The sequence below is a fragment of the Bufo bufo genome, chromosome 4 (assembly GCF_905171765.1).
Source record: "Bufo bufo chromosome 4, aBufBuf1.1, whole genome shotgun sequence".
In the NCBI taxonomy this organism is placed as follows: Eukaryota; Metazoa; Chordata; class Amphibia; order Anura; family Bufonidae; genus Bufo; species Bufo bufo.
In genome coordinates, this window is record NC_053392.1 from 370,981,970 (window position 1) to 371,000,931 (window position 18,962).

At 41.2% G+C, this 18,962-nt stretch overlaps 1 protein-coding gene across 7 annotated transcripts in view; it reads right to left on the minus strand.

The window, feature by feature from the left end:
* Positions 1-18,962, minus strand: part of EPB41L2 (erythrocyte membrane protein band 4.1 like 2) — a 179,759-nt gene that overhangs the window by 80,725 nt on the left and 80,072 nt on the right. For all 7 annotated transcript variants that reach the window (XM_040429135.1, XM_040429136.1, XM_040429140.1 and 4 more), the window contains one exon: positions 14,074-14,178. In XM_040429135.1, coding sequence (XP_040285069.1) covers positions 14,074-14,178 — 105 coding nt within the window. The remainder of the gene's footprint in view (positions 1-14,073; positions 14,179-18,962) is intronic.

Here is an 18,962-nt window from a genome sequence, read left to right on the forward strand (position 1 = left end):
TACCTGGTGCGGCGGCGGTGCCATCGGGTCCCCATGGGGCTGTGGGGACCCGATGGCATGGAAGGCAGCGCGATGCCTTCCTGAGGCATCTGCGCTGCCTTCCGGTAAAGAGCCTGTGAGATCCAGCCCCCTGGATCTGACAGGCCCCGGAAGCTGTATGAGTAATACACACAGTATTACTCATACAGCCAATGCCTTCCAATACAGAAGTATTGGAATGCATTGTAAAGGAATATACCCCCAAAAGTTCAAGTCCCAAAGTGGGACAAAAAATAAAGTGAAAAAAAAAGTTTAAAAAAATAAAGTTTTCCCCAAAAAAATTAAAAGTTTCAAGTAAAAACAAAAATGTCATTTTCCCCAAAGTTAAAAAAAATTGGTACAAAAAAAAGTATACATATTAGGTATCGCCGCGTCCATATCGACCGGCTCTATAAACATATCACATGACCTAACCCCTCAGATGAACACCGTAAAAAATTTAAAATAAAAACTGTGCTAAATAAACTATTTTTTGTCACCTTACATCACATAAAGTGTAATAGCAAGCGATCAAAAAGTCACACGCACGCCAAAATAGTGCCAATAAAACCATCATCTCATCCCGCAAAAATCATACCCTACCCAAGGTAATCGCCCAAAAACTGAAAAAATTATGGCTCTCAGGCCGAGTTCACACAAACGTGTGTGACACGTGCCCGTGCTGCGGCCCGCAAATAGCGGGCCGCAATGCACGATCGCCGGCCATGGGGCAGCCGCATCGGATCGCGGACTTATTCACTTTAATGGGTCCGCGAGCTGCCCGTTCCGCTAAAAGATAGAACATGTCCTATCTTTTTGCGGAACGGAAGTACGGGACGTAACCCCACGGAAGCACTCCATAGTGCTTCCAAGGGGTCCCGTCCCGTGCGGCCGTTCCGGGATTCTGGATTTGCGGACCCATTGAAGTGAATGGGTCCGCATCCGTGATGCGGAATGCACACGGAACTGTGGCCGTGTATTGCGGCCAGCGATTTGCACGGGCACGGGTCACACACGTTCGTGTGAACTCGGCCTTAGACTATGGAAACACTAAAACATGATTTTTTTTGCTTCAAAAATGAAATCATTGTGTAAAACTTACATAAATAAAAAAAAAAGTATACATATTAGGTATCGCCGCATCCGTGACAACTGGGTCTATAAAAATATTACATGATCTAACCGGTCAGATAAATGTTGTAAAAAACAAAAAATAAAAAACGGTGCCAAAACAGCTATTTCTTGTTATCTTGCCTCACAAAAAGTGTAATATAGAGCAACCAAAAATCATATGTACCCTAAACTAGTACCAACAATATTGCCACCCTATCCCGTAGTTTCTAAAATGGGGCCACTTTTTTGGAGTTTCTACTCTAGGGCTGCATCAGGGGGGCTTCAAATGGGACATGGTGTAAAAAAAAAAAAAACAGTTCAGCAAAATCTGCCTTCCAAAAACCGTATGGCATTCCTTTCCTTCTGCGCCCTACCGTGTGCCCGTACAGCTGTTTACGACCACATAAGGAGGGTTTCTGTAAACTACAGAATCAGGGCCATAAATATTGTGTTTTGTTTGGCTGTTAACCCTTGCTTTGTTACTGGGAAAAATGGATTAAAATTGAAAATTTGCCAAAAATTTTAAATTCTGAAATTTCATCTTCATTTGCCAATAACTCTTGTGGAACACCTAAAGGGTTAACAACGTTTGTAAAATCTGTTTTGAATACCTTGAGGGGTGTAGTTTCTTAGATGGGGTAACTTTAATGGCGTTTCTACTCTAAGGTTGCATCAGGGGGGCTTCAAATAGGACATGGTGTCAAAAAAAACAGTCCAGCAAAATCTGCATTCCAAAAACCGTATGGCATTCCTGCCGTGTGCCCGTACAGCGGTTTACGACCACATATGAGGCGTTTCTGTAAACTACAGAATCAGGGCCATAAATATTGAGTTTGATTTGGCTGTTAACTCTTGCTTTGTAACTGGAAAAAAATTAAAATTGAAAATCTGCCCAAAAAGTGAAATTTTGAAATTATATCTATTTTCCATTAATTCTTGTGGAACACCTAAAGGGTTAACAAACTTTGTAAAATCAGTTTTGAATACCTTGAGGGGTGTAGTTTATAGAATGGGGTCATTTTTGGGTGGTTTCTATTATGTAAGCCTCGCAAAGTGACTTCAGACCTGAACTGGTCCCTAAAAATTGGGTTTTTGAAAATTTCTGAAAAATTTCAAGATTTGCTTCTAAACTTCTAAGCCTTGTAACATCCCCAAAATGATCCAAACATGAAGTAGACATATGGGGAATGTAAAGTAATAACTATTTTTGGAGGTATTACTATGTATTATAGAGGTAGAGAAATTGAAACTTGGAAATTTGCAATTTTTAAAAAAAAAATGGTAATTTTTTATTTTTTTTTATAAATAAAAATTATTATTTTTTAACTTCATTTTACCAGTGTCATGAAGTACAATATGTGACGAAAAAACAATCTCAGAATGGCCTGGATAAGTCAAAGCGTTTTAAAGTTATCAGCACTTAAAGGGACACTGGTCAGATTTGCAAAAAATGGCCTGGTCCTTAAAGAGGACCTTTCACTAGCCTGGGACTCCCAGGCTATGAGCTGTGCGCTACGATTACCCAGCGCTGCAGCAAGGGACAACCCTAATACAAAAACTCCGCCCAGTACAACAGAGGGAGCTGCAGACACCGGAGCCTATACCGCTCTGCCCACTGATATAGTTAGTTTTTAAACTAGTGAAAGTCCTCTTTAAGGTGAAAGAGGGCTGAGTCCTTAAGGAGTTAAGGATACATGCACATGATGGGGATTACGCGCTTTTTCTTTCTGCTTCTTCGTACAGAAAAACCGCTGCGTAATACAGTACCAGCAAAGTAAATGCACAGAAAAAGCACCAAAATCTTAATAAATAGCGCAAATTGATGATTTTTTAGCAGATTTTCTACACACAACTCTACACCATATACAGGTACCCTAAAGACAGCTTTCCACCCCGTTGTCAAAAATACAAAACACAAGCTATGTACGCAACAATCCATAACAGACAAAAGTGCATTTAAAAGCTATGGAGACCTTTGAGGGAATTTATTATTATTATAGCAATCTACTCAATTTGAGCAAAAAAATTAAATTCTATTTTTTAAAAAAAATTCCAGTAGTTCTTGTAACATAGGGGTTAATTAAGAGTGCATCTGCAGATTGTGGGACAGATTTTTCATAAATATACGCATTCTACACGTTCGTGACTATTTCAACAGGACTTTTGCAAGAATCTTTGCGCTAGTGCCGGTTTTCTGCCTGCCCCTTAATTTTGCTGAAAAGACTGCATGGCAAGGGCGGGGCTGATGACCATGCAATATTTATCATCTTCTACGTATAAGTTTTTTTTTTTACAGAAAACACTGAAATCTATGCCAGCCAGGATGCTGAACGTAATTTATGACAAGCGTATGACTTACCAAAAATCAGGTACAGCATCCAGCAGCACACCTGGTTATCTTAGCCCGGCGTACGCTGCAGGCTATGATAAATCTGCCCCTGTGAGCTTCTATTTACCTCCAGTCTTTTCATTCAGCAGAGCCGACAGCTCAGAAATACTCACAGTATTCTCAAAAGAATATGGCTTAACCCCTTAGTGACCACCCATAGGTGTTTTTACGGCGGTCACTAAGGGGCTTTGGGCTGGAGCGCCGCTTTTTTACGGCTGCACTTCAGCCCAAGCTAGCGCTATAAAAAAGCGCTTTATTTACAAATGCCTAAATAGGCAAAAAAAAATAACTGTCTTGGCCCAGGTGAAAAATTAATACTTCACTTTTATTACGGTATTTATTAAAAATCTGACACTAGATGTGTACATGAAAACCAAATTGATTGGTGTACGGACAATAGAAACGAAAAAGTTACTAAGGTGTTAAAAACACAGTCACCAGACCACTGTTAATGATGTTAGTTTAGTGAATTGGAGGGGATGTGCACAATCCCTCACTCCAATGTCTAAAGAGGCAAACACTTGCCCTGCCACGTCTGCAGATGTTGTCGCTAGCTTCGTCTGATTGCCTTGTTTGTCAAGACTACTATAATTATACTGGTGGAAGACTTGGACCGTCAAACTGAAGGTGCCATCTGCCAGCTGACAGTTAATGCAGACGTTGGCTACACAGCTATGTCTCCTGTGTATACCAACTGATCATCACAACAGTGAGAAGACAGTAATCCAGCCGGACTACTGGTTAGCTCTTAACAGTGGAATTCTGACCGCATATTAAAACCTAGCACTGCCCCCCCGACATGTTTCGCCAGTAAGACTGGCTTCTTCAGGGGTAATGGGCAGCATTACCCCTGAAGAAGCCAGTGTTACTGGCGAAACATGTCGGGGACTAGCGGGGAACCTAGTTCCGTTTCCATCCCCAGACCCCATAGCCCTATGGTGGTAGAAGTCCCCACCTCAACGCATTCACCAACTAGTGGTCCTGTCCCTTCTACTACATGGGTTCCTGTTTCATCATTTTCACCCCAAAATACCCCAATTTTTATCCACTCCCCAAATTAATGTGGTCGCAACCAATTTTACCCCTTATGATTTTTTTCATTTATTTGTGGACGATAAAGTCCTAGAATTAATTGTGCAGCAGACTAATCTGTACCCCACACAATTTGCTGTACAAAAGCCCATGTCTATCTATATAAGACAGTGGTCCCCCACAAGTTTCCTGAAATTTAAAAATATTTGGGGCTTACTCTGGATATGGGCATTGTAAAAAAACAGCCATCTGTCCGATCCTATTGGGCTGCGAGTACTCTCCACAAAACCCCTGTGTTTGCAGCAGTTACGGTATGTCCCGAAACCACTATGAAGCCCTAATGCTGTTTATGCATTTTTCAGATAATTCCCAAGTCCCCCCCCCCAGAACTGACCCAGATACGATGGTCTAAATAAATTGAGACCGCTTATTTACCTCCTTAGGAATTTATTCTTAAAATTATATACCCGATAAAAATCTATCATTCGATGAATCCTTTTTAGTTTTAAAGGCCGCCTTTCCTTCCGTCAGTTTATTCCCTCCAAGAATGCCAGATATGGGGTAAAGTTATATAAGGTGTGCGAGAGCACAACCGGCTACACCTGCGGTCTGTCTGTATAGGAGGGCAGAGACTCCCAACTTAACCCCCAGGCTGCCACGAAAATATTGGGACATTGGGAAAAATTGTGTGGGATCTATTGGCGCCATTCCTACACAAAGGCTACCACGTGTACACTGATAATTTTTATACCAGCATACCTCTTTTTAATTCCCTCCATGCTGCAAACACAGGGGCTTGTGGGACAGTCCGTAAAAACAGAGTGGGATACCCACAACCGCTGGTGTCCAAGCGTTTGGAGAGAGGAACATCTTTCGCCCTTGTAAGTGACCAGCTGCTTGCAGTGAAGTGGAAGGACATCTACATGCTCACCACCGTGCACGTAGACACCACAGTAGCAGTTAGTGAGAGGGGGGCTACTGCTGACAAACTGGTCTGTGTGACAGATTATAATAAATTTATGGGAGGTGTAGACCTCTCGGATCAGGCGCTTCAACCCTACCTGGTGAAGCGAAAAAACAGGGCCTGGTATAAAAAGGTAGAAATCTACCTCATTCAGATTGCTACCTATAATAGTTTTGTTTTATTTAAAAATGCCCAAGGAGCCCTCAAGTTCCTAGAGTTCCAAGAGAAGATGGTTGAGAGTCTCCAGTTTGAGTCCCCCGCACCTGGGCAAGCCTTTGAATCTGAGGATGTTCAAAGGCTTACAGAACGCCACTTCCCTCAACCCATCCCTGCCACTGCCAGCAAGACATCCTCAGAAACTATGCTGGGTGTGTAGCAAACACGGAAGGAGGAGGGACACTCGAATTTACTGCCCCAGTTGCCCATCACAACCAGGCCTCTGCAATTACCAGTTTTTAGAAAGTACCATACGGTTGCTATTTATTAATTGTATTTAATACTACAAAGGGAAGGGGGGGGGGGTGTCTTTTCAGGAAGTCAATTTATTCTTATTTTCTGTTTAGTTCGTGGGCTTTCCAGGGAGGGACCCTTTTGGGATGGGTTGTGAAGCAAATTTTGTTTTTCCCCAGACATTGGAACAAATTTTACCTTTTCTGATTTGTTTTCTTAATTTTCCTAATTTCATTTTTATGACTATTTCCTGCCACACAAAGCTGTAAATTTTATTCACATTACTGTATCATGATATTGGCATGATATTTTTTTTATTTGGAGGATCTCTAATGATTGAGTTGTTGCTCACAGTACACTAAGGGCTTGTACACTAAGGGATGTCTAGAAATCCTGCCATCATTTTGGGAATTAGTGAACCATTACTGTTCCTACAGACTGTTCTGGACACTGTCCTTTTATATATTCTGTAAGCGACTGGTTGATTGTGCCCATAGCGGTTTCTACCTTGCCGGGCAGGGGCCTGTTATGGTGCACCGCATCACTTAGCATGTTAGTCTCTGAAATGGGGATTGATGGGGCTAAAGAGACGTTGTACGACCAGTCACTGTCCTTGAATGTCAGCTTGATGACACTCATGGGCATGCGCACTTTCTACCTCGAGACGCCAGCCACCATGTGGATGTCTACACGCAATAACCCCACACAGGTGAATATGTGGTCACAATGGATACGTATTTGAAGCAGCTGATTAATGTGATCTAATAGCACGGTGATTTTATGTTAGGTAGGTGTGTTATATAGCATCACTGCTGATTGGATCGTCATGATTGTGGGTGGTACCAGTATTTTGGATTTATATGCAGTTTTTTTAGTTGTAAAATATGCTTGACAAAGGCTATTCCTAGCCGAAATGTTGCTGCTGTTTTTATGCCATGTTGTGAAGTGATCGACTTAATAAAGAAGAATTGCTGGATATGCTGCTGTGGCCCTCTACTTTCTCTTGAATGTCAGCTTGTCATTATAGCCCTATCTGTGTTCTTGTATCTTGTGGATAAACTGGAATTTGCAACATAATTGGAGCCATTTTGCTCCGTTTTCTTGGACATGACGTTGCTTTTCTCTCCATTTTCAGTTTATTATCTAAAAGGCCCAGGTGCTCCTTTATGTTTGGGCCCTAACGTGTGTCAGGACATAAGATTAGGGCCACAATGGGGATATTTCTGAAGACAGGAGAAATGGGGTGATGCATTTTGGGGTGTACTTCTTCATTTTCATGTGCTTTGTAGAAAAAGATTGGATTACACTTAATCGGTTTTCTTTGAGCCTATGACAGCACCCCTGGAGAGACCGCCTCCACCTCCTCAGGACAAGAAACAGGAACCAGAATAGTCTTTTAAAAGAGGAGGTCATCCCCTCTACCTCCAGTCCTTTGACAACACCCCTGGAGAATAGGCAGGAACCTATCTAGGGTGGGACCACAGCCTGAATCACCTTACGACCAAAAGGTAAGACCTTCATTAGAAGGCAACTGAAGTCTATAGTGCCTAAAAAAAGGGATGAGGAGAGCTCCAGGTAGCCACCTTACAAATCTGCTCTATAGAGGCTGAGGCTCTCTGCCCATGAAGTGGAGATTGGTCTCGTAGACTGAGCCTCAAACCCGGAGGGTGGAACAATTCCCTTAGAAGAGTAAGCTAAGGAAATGGCCTGCCTAATCCACCTAGCAATAGTCTGAGAAGAGGCTGCAGATCCCTTCTTTGCTCCCCCGATCAACAAAAGCAGCAGACGTGATGAGGACCTGTAGATATTGCAAAATACACCTCCTAACATCTAAACAGTAGAAATCAGATTCCTTTTTCTTTTTAGGGGTAGCACAGAAGGAAGGTAACACTATCTCCTAAGAACGGTGAAAACATGAAGAGACTTTTGGTAAAAAGGAAAGATCAGGAGAAATCACTAGCCGATCTTCCAGGATCACCAAATAGGGAGGGTCAACCGAGAGAGCAGAGATCTCACTAACTCTTCTAGCCGAAGTAATGGCCAGAAGGAACGCAAGTTTAAGGGAGAGCATCTTATGGGAGATCTTATCAATAGGCTCGAAGGGGTCTGAAGTGAGAGAAGAGAGGACTAAATTTAAATCCCAGTGAGAAATTCAATTTTTACAGACTGGAGATAATTTAGATACACTGCTGTTACAAACCTCTTAACCCAAGGATACTCCACTAACTTAAACTCAAATAAGGCGCTTAAAGCTGAAATTTGGACCTTCAGAGTGCTAGGTCTTAGTTTTTTCTTCCATCCCTCTTGTAGGAAATCTAATACGAGCGGGACGTCAGGACTTTCTAGCACATCCATTTCTTGGTGAATCTGAAAAAGGTCCTTCAAACTCTAAAAAGGTAGATCTCAGAAGTGACCTTCTTCCGACTGGCCAACAAGAGTGTTCACTACATCCTCAGAGAGACCTCTTTTCCTAAGAATTTCCCTCAACTCCTTAAGGACACAGCCTTATTTCACCTTAAGGACCAGGCCATATTTTGCAAATCTGACCAATGTCACTTTAAGTGGTGATAACTTTAAAATGCTTTGACTTATCCAGGCCAATCTGAGATAGTTTTTTAGTCACATATTGTACTTCATGACACTGGTAAAATAAAAGAAAAAAAAAAAAAAACAACATTTTTATTTATAAAAAATACCAAATTTAGCAAAAAAAATAAATTTAAAATTGCAAATTTCCAAGTTTCAAATTATCTACTTGTATAATACATAGTAATACCTCCAAAAAGAGTTATTACTTTACATTCCCCATATGTCTACTTCATGTTTGGATCATTTTGGGAATGATATTTTATTTTTTGGGGATGTTACAAGGCTTAGAAGTTTAGAAGCAAATCTTGAAATTTTTCAGAAATTTTCTAAAACCCAATTTTTAGGGACCAGTTCAGGTCTGAAGTCACTTTGTGAGGCTTACATAGTAGACACCACCCAAAAATGACCCCATTCTAGAAACTACACCCCTCAAGGTATTCAAAACTGATTTTACAAACTTTGTCAACCCTTTAGGTGTTCCACAAGAATTAATGGAATATAGAGATACAATTTCAAAATTTCACTTTTTTGGCAGATTTTCCATTTTAATAATTTTTTTTCAGTTACAAAGCAAGGGTTAACAGCCAAACCAAACAATATTTATGGCTCTGATTCAGTAGTTTACAGAAACACCCCATATGTGGTCGTAAACCGCTGTACGGGCACACGGCAGGGCGTAGAAGGAAAGGAATGCCATACAGTTTTTGGAAGGCAGGTTTTGCTAGACTGGTTTTTTTGGACACCATGTCCCATTTGAAGCCCCCCTGATGCACCCCTAGAGTAGAAACTCCAAAAAAGTGACCCCATTTTAGAAACTACGGGATAGGGTGGAAGTTTTGTTGGTACTAGTCTAGGGTACATAAGATTTTTGGTTTCTCTATATTACACTTTTTGTGAGGCAAGATATCAAGAAATAGCTGTTTTGGCACAGTTTTTATTTTTTGTTATTTACAACATTCATCTGACAGGTTAGATCATGTGGTATTTTTATAGACCAGGTTGTCACGGACGAGGCGATACATAAATAAAAAAAAAAGTATACATATTAGGCAAGTTTTACACAATGATTAAATTTTTTGCGGGATGAGATGACGGTTTAATTGGCACTATTTTGGGGTGCGTGTGACTTTTTGATCGCTTGCTATTACACTTTTTGTGATGTAAGGTGCCAAAAAATGGTTTATTTAGCACCGTTTTTATTTTTTTTGGCAATTATCTGAGGGGTTAGGTCATGTGATATTTTTATAGAGCCGGTCGATACGGATGCGGCGATACCTAATATGTATACTTTTTATTTATCTATGTAAGATTTACACAATAATATCATTTTTGAAACCAAAAAAAATTATGTTTTAGTGTCTTCATAGTCTGAGAGCCATAGTTTTTGGGCAAATATCTTGGGTAGGGTATGATTTTTGCGGGATGAGATGACGATTTGATTGGCACTATTTTGGGGTGCGTATGACTTTTTGATCGCTTGCTATTACACTTTTTGTGATGTAAGGTGAGGGGTTAGGTCACGTGATATTTTTATAGAGTAGGTTATTACGGACGCGGCGATACATAATATGTCTAAATTTTTTTTTATTTATGTAAGTTTTCCACAATTATTTCATTTTTGAAACAAAAAAGAAATAATCATGTTTTAGTGTCTCCATATTCTGAGAGACATAGTTTTTTCAGTTTTTGGGCGATTATCTTCGGTTGGGTCTCATTTTTTGCGGGATGAGATGACAGTTTGATTGGCACTATTTTGGCATACATCCGAATTTTTTGATCACTTTTATTACCTTTTTTGGGGAAGTAAGGTGGGCAAAATTTCAATTTCATCATAGTTTTTAATTTAATTTTTTTATGGCGTTCACCGTGCGGGTAAAGTAACATGACCGTTTTATAGATCAGGTTGTTACGGACGCGGTGATATTAAACATGTGTAGGGAATTTTTTTTTTTTTTTTTCATTTTTAATCACTGATAAGTGTTTTTTGATTTTTATTATTTTTTTTTACCCAGACCCACTTGGTTCTTGAAGATCCAGTGGGTCTGAATTGACCTGCGGTTTGCTGCGATCACCGACATTGGGGGGGGGGGGGGGGGGGGGTATACGTCATGTGTCCTGAAGAGGTTAAGGGGTCTAGTTTTCAAAATGGGGTCCATTATGGGGGTTTTATATTGTTTTGGCAGCTCAACGCCATTACAAGTGTGCAATGTGCAATGTGCAATTTCAAGCTAATTTTTTGTACTGAAAGCCACTGGGTGCTCCTTTTTGTTTGGGCCCTGCCGTGTGTCAAGACATAAGATTCGGGCCACAATGGGGGGTATTTCTGAAGACAGGAGAAATGGGGTGATACATTTTGGGATGTACTTCATTTTCATATGCTCTGTAGAAAAAAAATAAACTGTCTTAAATTGACTTTTGGGGGGGGGGGGGGGGGGTATATTATTCTGACACTTATAAACCTCTGCAAACTTGGCTTGTTGCCGAAAAAAATATTTACTTCAAAAAATGTTTAATGTTAAAATGGTAAGTCTCCTAAAAAAAAAAAAGTGCAGCCAAAATAAAGTATGTGGAAATACATTTCTGATAAATATTGAATAGTATTTATGTATATATGTGAAATATTGCAGTTGAAAATAGGAAAATATGACAATTTTTACAAATTTTCATAGATTTTTAAGTTTGTTTTTTTTTTAATAAAGATACGCATATTTTATCGGTAAAATTTTACCACCTAAGTAAAAATACAATATGTGACGAGAAAACAATGTCAGAATTACTTTGATGTGCAAAACCTTTACAAAGTTATTCTTTGCTAAAGTGACACTTCAGATATAAAAAATCTGGCTTGGTCATTAAGAGGTTAAATAAGTGTTTAAGAGCTTCAGAAGATCACAGATAAGGGACATGATGAAGGGATTCAATGTAAAAGATAGAATCCTGTGGCTCTGCAGATACACAGATTAGGCTACTTTCACACTTGCGTTCGGAGCGGATCCGTCTGGTGTCTGCACAGACGGATCCGCTCCTATAATGCAAACAATGGTATCCGTTCAGAACGGATCCGTCTGCATTATATTTCAGAAAAAAATTCTAAGTCTGAAAGTTAGCCAGACGGATCCGTCCAGACTTTGCATTGAAAATCAATGGGGGACAGATCAGTTTTAAATTGCACCATATTGTGTCAACTTCAAACGGATCCGTCCCCATTGACTTGCATTGTAAGTCTGGACGGATCCGTTTGGCTCCGCACGGCCAGGCGGACACCCGAACGCTGCAAGCTGCGTTCGGGTGTCCGCCTGCTGAGCGGAACGGAGGTCAAACGGTGCCAAACTGAGGCATTCTGAGCGGATCCGCCTCCACTCAGAATGCATTGGGGCTGGACGGATCCGTTCGGGGCCGCTTGTGAGCCCCTTCAAACGGAATTCACAAGCGGAACCCCGAACGCAAGTGTGAAAGTAGCCTTATACTGTTATACTGCGAAACTGGCTAAAAATGTTTAATAAAGATAAATTGGAAAAAGGATTTTTAACCCAAAGTAAGGAGACTGATATAATAATAAATAATTGCCTGGAATGTTTCCATAGCCTTTAAATGTGCACAGCCAGAAACAGAAGAAAATTAACCTTTAGTTAGCGTCTTAGACCAGATAAGAAATGCCACTAACAATGGAGGGGATGTGGAAAGCCCTCTAGATGTGTGGTCGTAATTAAACTGTTGGACAAAACAGCAAATCTAAAGAGATCAGCAAGAGCTGAAAAGCCAATAAAGAAAAAAGGGCAATCTGGGACGCCATAGCTCACAGACAGACTTGACCCACATTAACCCTACATCTGGTTACCTCTGACTTGTAGGTTTCAGAGAAACTATGTAGAGATCACAATAGTGTAAGAAATGTACCCCTTAAAGGGGTTGTTAAAAAAAAAAAAACATGGTTGCTTTGTTCTAAAAACAGCCCCACACCTGTTCGGCTTGTGCCTGCAATTGTAGCTCATCTCCACTGAAGTCAATGGGGCTGAGCTGTAATACCACACATAACCTGTGGACAGGTGTGGTGCTGTTTATGGAAGAAAGTAGTGATCTTTTTCTAGTCCTGGACAAGCCCTTTCAGGATGAATTCTATTTTGTGGGGTGACATTTTCATGCGGTGTGTAGGCTGATCACTTTTTATTGCAAGGTTAAGGCTCTTTCACACTTGCGTTCTTTTCTTCCGGCATAGAGTTCCGTCGTCGGGGCTCTATGCCGGAAGAATCCTGATCAAGATTATCCTAATGCATTCTGAATGGAGATAAATCCGTTCAGGATGCATCAGGATGTCTTCAGTTCCGGACCGGAACGTTTTTTGGCCGGAGAAAATACCGCAGCAGGCTGCGCTTTTTGCTCTGGCCAAAAATCCTGAACACTTGCCGCAAGGCCGGATCCGGAATTAATGCCCATTGAAAGGCATTAATCCGGATCCGGCCTTAAGCTAAACGTCGTTTCGACGCATTGCCGGATCCGACGTTTAGCTTTTTCTGAATGGTTAACATGGCTTCCAAGACGCTAAAGTCCTGGCAGCCATGGTAAAGTGTAGTGGGGAGCGGGGGAGCAGTATACTTACCGAACGTGCGGCTCCCCGGGCGCTCCAGAGTGACGTCAGGGCGCCCCACGCGCATGGATGACGTGATCGCATGGACACGTCATCCATGCGCATGGGGCACTCTGACGTCATTCTGGAGCGCCCCGGGAGCCGCACGGACTGTAAGTATACCGCTCCCTCGCTCCCCACTACTACTATGGCAGCCAGGACTTTAATAGCGTCCTGGCTGCCATAGTAACACTGAACGCATTTTGAAGACGGATCAGTCTTCAAATGCTTTCAGTTCACTTGCATTTTTCCGGATCCGGCGTGTAATTCCAACAAATGGAGTACACGCCGGATCCGGACAACGCAAGTGTGAAAGGGCCCTTAGGGAGAGGTAAGGCAAAGTAAAAAAAAAAAAAATATAATAATAATAATAATAATAATAATAATAATTCTGGCACTGTAGTTTTTTTTTTTTTTTTTTTACAGTCTTTACTATGCAGGATAAATACTGTGACATTTTAATAGTTCACACTTTTCATATCAATTATGTTTATTTTTAACGGTTTACAATGTTAGATGATACAATAGACAAGGGGTTGCTTTCAGTTTTTAATCCCTTTAGGACCAAGCTATTTTATTTTTTCCATTTTCACTGTAAGTGGGCCATCCACAGCAGCCCCAGTTAAAGGGGAAACCTCTATTGTGACTAAGACCCAGCGATAATATGGTTGCCAGGTCCATTAAGGGCAGCGCCATGTAGCCGCGCTACAAGATTCCTGGCCGTCTCCTGTTAGACTGCAGGAGCGTTACTGTAGCAATGCCAAAGATGCTGCTGCAGTTTGGCAGTTACCATCAAAAGACAGTGGGCAGGAAGCTAAGAAGTGCTGAGATGGCAGGAGCGCCAAGATCTACATCACAATGTACTAAAGATTTCTGCATCAATAGTATTCATACCTTCTGCTCAGCATTGTCATAGTAGAGGAGTCCAAAATAGTCAGTTTCCAGTAGGTTGAGATGTTCACAGACCTTCGCAAATAATGACTGGCCTTTTGCACGTTTCTGAAAAAGAAACAGGAAGAGTTTTTCAATCTGGCTGAAAGTTCATGTTCTGGATTCCAGTTTACACTACAAATAGATCACACATAAGGGACTAGAAGTAGTTTGCACATGCAGTACTAATATATACACACCAATACATATGTACACATAGATAAGCATGGGAGAAGAAAGAAAGAAAAGAGAAGAAAGCAAAGAAAGAAGAAAAGGAAAGGAAAAAAGAAAGAAAGCCTGTTACGATAAAATGCAGTGCAATCTGCAGGCAACTTACACAGAGAATGCCATTAATCCCTTATCACACATCCCCGGTGTACAACTATCAATGACTGACAGCTATCTATGTATATACACTTACACAGAGAATGCTGTCAATCACGGATAACACCTCCTCCACCATGTACAACTATTGATGACTGACAGCTATCTATGTATATACACTTACACAGAGAATGCTGTCAATCACGGATAACACCTCCTCCACCATGTACAACTATTGATGACTGACAGCTATCTATGTATATACACTTACACAGAGAATGCTATCAATCACTGATAACACCTCCCCTGTGTACAGCCATCAATGACTGACATGTATATACACTGAGAATTATATCAAATCACTAACACCTCCACCATGTACAGCTATCAGTGACTGACAGCTATCTATGTACACACCGAATGCTATCAAATCACTGATAATATGAATATAGCCCCATGTACAACTGAAGTCAGAAACAGCAGAGACTTAAATGCACAAATTATTTTACCATTTATTAGTTTTACCAAATCTTTTCCCACAAAAAATATATCATTCTGCTCAGCTCCTCCTGCTCTATATTGTGCTGCCTGCAGAGTGTGCTGCATTTCGTGGTGGCAGGTCCTCTTTACAGTCTATTAGAGCCATGTAGTGTCCTCATACTAGTCCCATAGAGCACTGTTATAATAATCCCACACAGCACCTACATATTACAACTACATGTATTGGAACAACCTGTAATTCTGGAAATATGACTGGACAACTGTATTGAGTTGTAGATTGCAGGTTTGTATTACATTTCAATTGCAGGCAGACTTTATTCAAACAGAGGAATCATAAATTAAATAGGGCTAGGTTTACATCTGTGTCAGAGGCTCAGATTGCACTGCATTTCGTGGTGTGACGTGTTCTCTTTAAGAAATATTAAAAGACAATCTCTAAGAAGTTCTAAAGAGACTAACAAGTCTAAAGGTGAAACTGATTTATCATCCAGAATCAGCCAATTTGATAAATATGGAGCACAGTTAAGTCTAAGTTAACACTGTCTAAATATTAGACATTATTAGTAAGTCAGCCCCACAGAATTCAAGTCTGGAAATTAATGTCACACTGAAGCCAAGAAAAAACTGTGAATAAGCTCTGATTTTGTAAATTATGGCCCCAAAAAAATTTAAAGGCAAATAAAATATTTTATGTCCAATCCTTTTTTTTTCACACCATATAATTTCGCGAATTATGAAAAAAATGGGCTCAACTCTTTGTGGGTCTAACAACACACAAGGGTTTAGAAAAGGGCAAAGTACCACACAAAGAACTAATAATCTCTAGTTGTGGTTTGTGTGCAGAAAAGGTGAAAAAAAGAAAACGACAAAGAGACCAAGCCTTTATTTGCTCAGCCGCACAAACTCACGGCTGCATCTGTTGTAACCGATCAAACATTAAAGAGAAAACAGGAATGATAAGTTTCTCAGACTTGATAGAGCATGGAAAGAAAAGTAGCCCTAACCTACAAAGATGAGATAGTACAGACTATTACTTGTGAAAGCCTAAGCAGATGTTCAGAGCACAAGCGTCCCATATGAATAGCCAATGCAGAACTGACCATGCAGTACAGTGGGTGCTATGTAAGTATTTGCCACCCTCACAGCCACCCCAAATTGACAAGGGGAAACCTATAGTCATTTCTACTTTTTATTCTGGTTAATAATAAAGCCGCCCCCAGGTGAAGGAATCAAAAAAGGATTTCTTTTCGATATTGGATTTCCTGAAATATACCTCTAACATAATACACTGTATAGTCCATAGGTTGCTGTGCAGTACATATTTTTGTTACCATAGTTGACTACAAAACGGAAAAAAAAAAAAGATATACATGCCAAACGGAGGCCAATAGGACACTCCTTTTGCCTCAATCAGGTGAATGGGGTGTATGGATACACTTGGCATACTTGGCCAAAAATACACTTCAAACACCCCCTGAATGCACGCTTAGAGCAACTGTTGTCAAGGAGTTAGGTTTCCGGAGTACAAAATTGGTTCTTAATCTCATTTAAACCTAAAATAAAAAAAATAAAAACACACATTCAGGAATTGAGATCTTAGTGACCAGTATGGGGAGGTGAACAATGGGAATCTGATCTGTGCATTTCAAGTCTCTGGCCCTCCAACCTGGGAACTGGCCAGGGTTGGGGTACGTCAGAAGAGGGTTTTAAAGGTGCACATCCCAATTACCAATATTCACTGCTCCATGTGAATGCAGATGGTCACTGGTGGTAGATTCCCCAAACTCTGGTTCTCCAATGCAGTCCCCCTCAGAGGCACCACTATCTTGACTCTTGCTGTGTGGAGCATGTAGACGCACTGGGCCAGACACCTCTGACAAGTGCTGAAGAGCGCTCTCTCAGGGAGTCGATAGGATTCTAATAACCTCCCACGGCTCCTCAAGATTTTAAGCACATGGCGGAACAATATTGGCACAGAACCCTACGAAAACGCCCTAAGCCAGTAAATAGTGTCTCCTGAGTTATCCTACATGACGCCTTGTTATTTGTGGTATGCAATATCTCGCCAGAAATATAACATATTTTGCAGTGTGCCAGCAAAGAATACTGAATTAAATGCTAGTCTGCCCTTCTGACGAGACTCTATGAGACAGTGTCACTTCAGTGAAACATTGCTATCCCTTTGTGTGTAGGCTTTCTACACACTAAAGCTATTGTGCGGCTTAGCTGACAACGATAAAAAGACTACAATAGAACAAGCCGTGAATTCCACTTTGGTGACTGAGGTAGGGTGAACACAAATTCCACAATGTCTATGGAATGTATTGGAAATGGTAGCTTTAAAAGGAGAATAAAATAAAATGACTGAACTACTGAATATTACACACAGCGCTAGAACAACAAGAGGATCTTTGTTCCATTCTATGATCGCCGACAGCGAGACAGAAAACCTAAATTTCATCGCAACAGTCCTATTGTACTATTAGGAAATGAAAATAAATGAACATACAAAATACAAGTAAAAAGAACACAAAAGTATCATAACCGCAGGTTCCATTACTCTATATACAAAGCAAACAGTAAAGCAGGACAATGTCTACAATATTTCCTCCGCTTTACCTTACCAGGTGCATGCTCAATACTATGAGGCCCTGTATTGTCTACAGGGCAGGATCCTCTCTACACCCAGGTCTGGAGCCAAACACTGCTGAAGGTTTCTGATGTTGGTCGATATTCCCAACTCCCATGCTTAAAGGGAGTCTTTCACGTAAAATGACCATTATACACCACAAACATCATGATATCCATTACATTCCCCATATTATAATCTTACCTTTCATATTGCTGTCCATCGCCTATTTTCTCTTACAAAACGCTTTTATTCCATATGCTAATTAGGTTCTGAAAGTGCCCAGGGGCGGCGTTTATGCGGTCGGTGCCCATGCCCCACGGCGGGCCAGAGGGGTGAAAGGGGAGGGGGTTTTAATTTGAACAGCGCCGTGGGGCATGGGCACCGACAGCATAAACGCCGGCCCTGGGCACTTTCAGAACCTAATTAGCATATGGAATAAAAGCGTTTTTAAGAGAAAATAGGTGATGGACAGCAATATGAAAGGTAAGATTATAATATGGGGAATGTAATGATATCATGATGATTGTGGTGTAAAATGGTCATTTTAGGTGAAAGACTCCCTTTAATACACATGCAAATGTGTGCTGTTATTACAGCAGAATTATTGGTTCTGATCAATGGAAGTCTATAGCAATAATATGAGGGGGTCGGAGCACAGCCCTAACAAGCTGCCAGAACCGATCCTGCAAACTAGGCTTTTAAAGGGAAACCTGTCATGTTGAACACGGTGTTCAAGATGCAGGCAGCATGTTATAGAGCAGGAGCTGAGCAGGTTGATATTTAGTCACCGCCAGGCCTGCGCACTGTTCAGATCAGTGCCTTTGCCCATAGTGGGCAAAGCAGTGCGCATGCACGGGTCCGGCGCTTGTACAATATCTCCAAGCCAGAGGAGGGCGGGCCAGAAGACTGCAAGAGGAGGGCGGGCCAGAAGACTGCAAGAGGAGCTGTTATCTGGGCACATAGCTGTAGGGCCTGGGCACTTGTGGCCGTAACTCCGCCCCCGGCACTTGCAACAGCTAATTTGCATAACTTTACTTTTTTCAGGATCTCCATGTGGGACAGACTCAAGAGAGGTACTATTTTAATGGGGGGGCAAACATTCTATAACGCGATCTGAGCAGTCTAAAACGCTCAGAGTAGGCGACAGACTCTTTAATCTACAGGGTGGCCCATGAAAAAGTAGCCCACCTCCAGATATCGTATGACAAGATGAAGGAGCAAGTGGAATATTATATATTTTTTTTTAATTACCCACAAGTCACAAAAGATGCTGAAAGTGGTCCTCGTTCACCTCTATGCATTTCTGGGCACGTCGGATTATGCTGCGGATAGTGTTTGTGACGTTTTCCTCGAGTTCATCCAGTGCCATGCCAGTGCGTTCTATGAGGCAGGACAT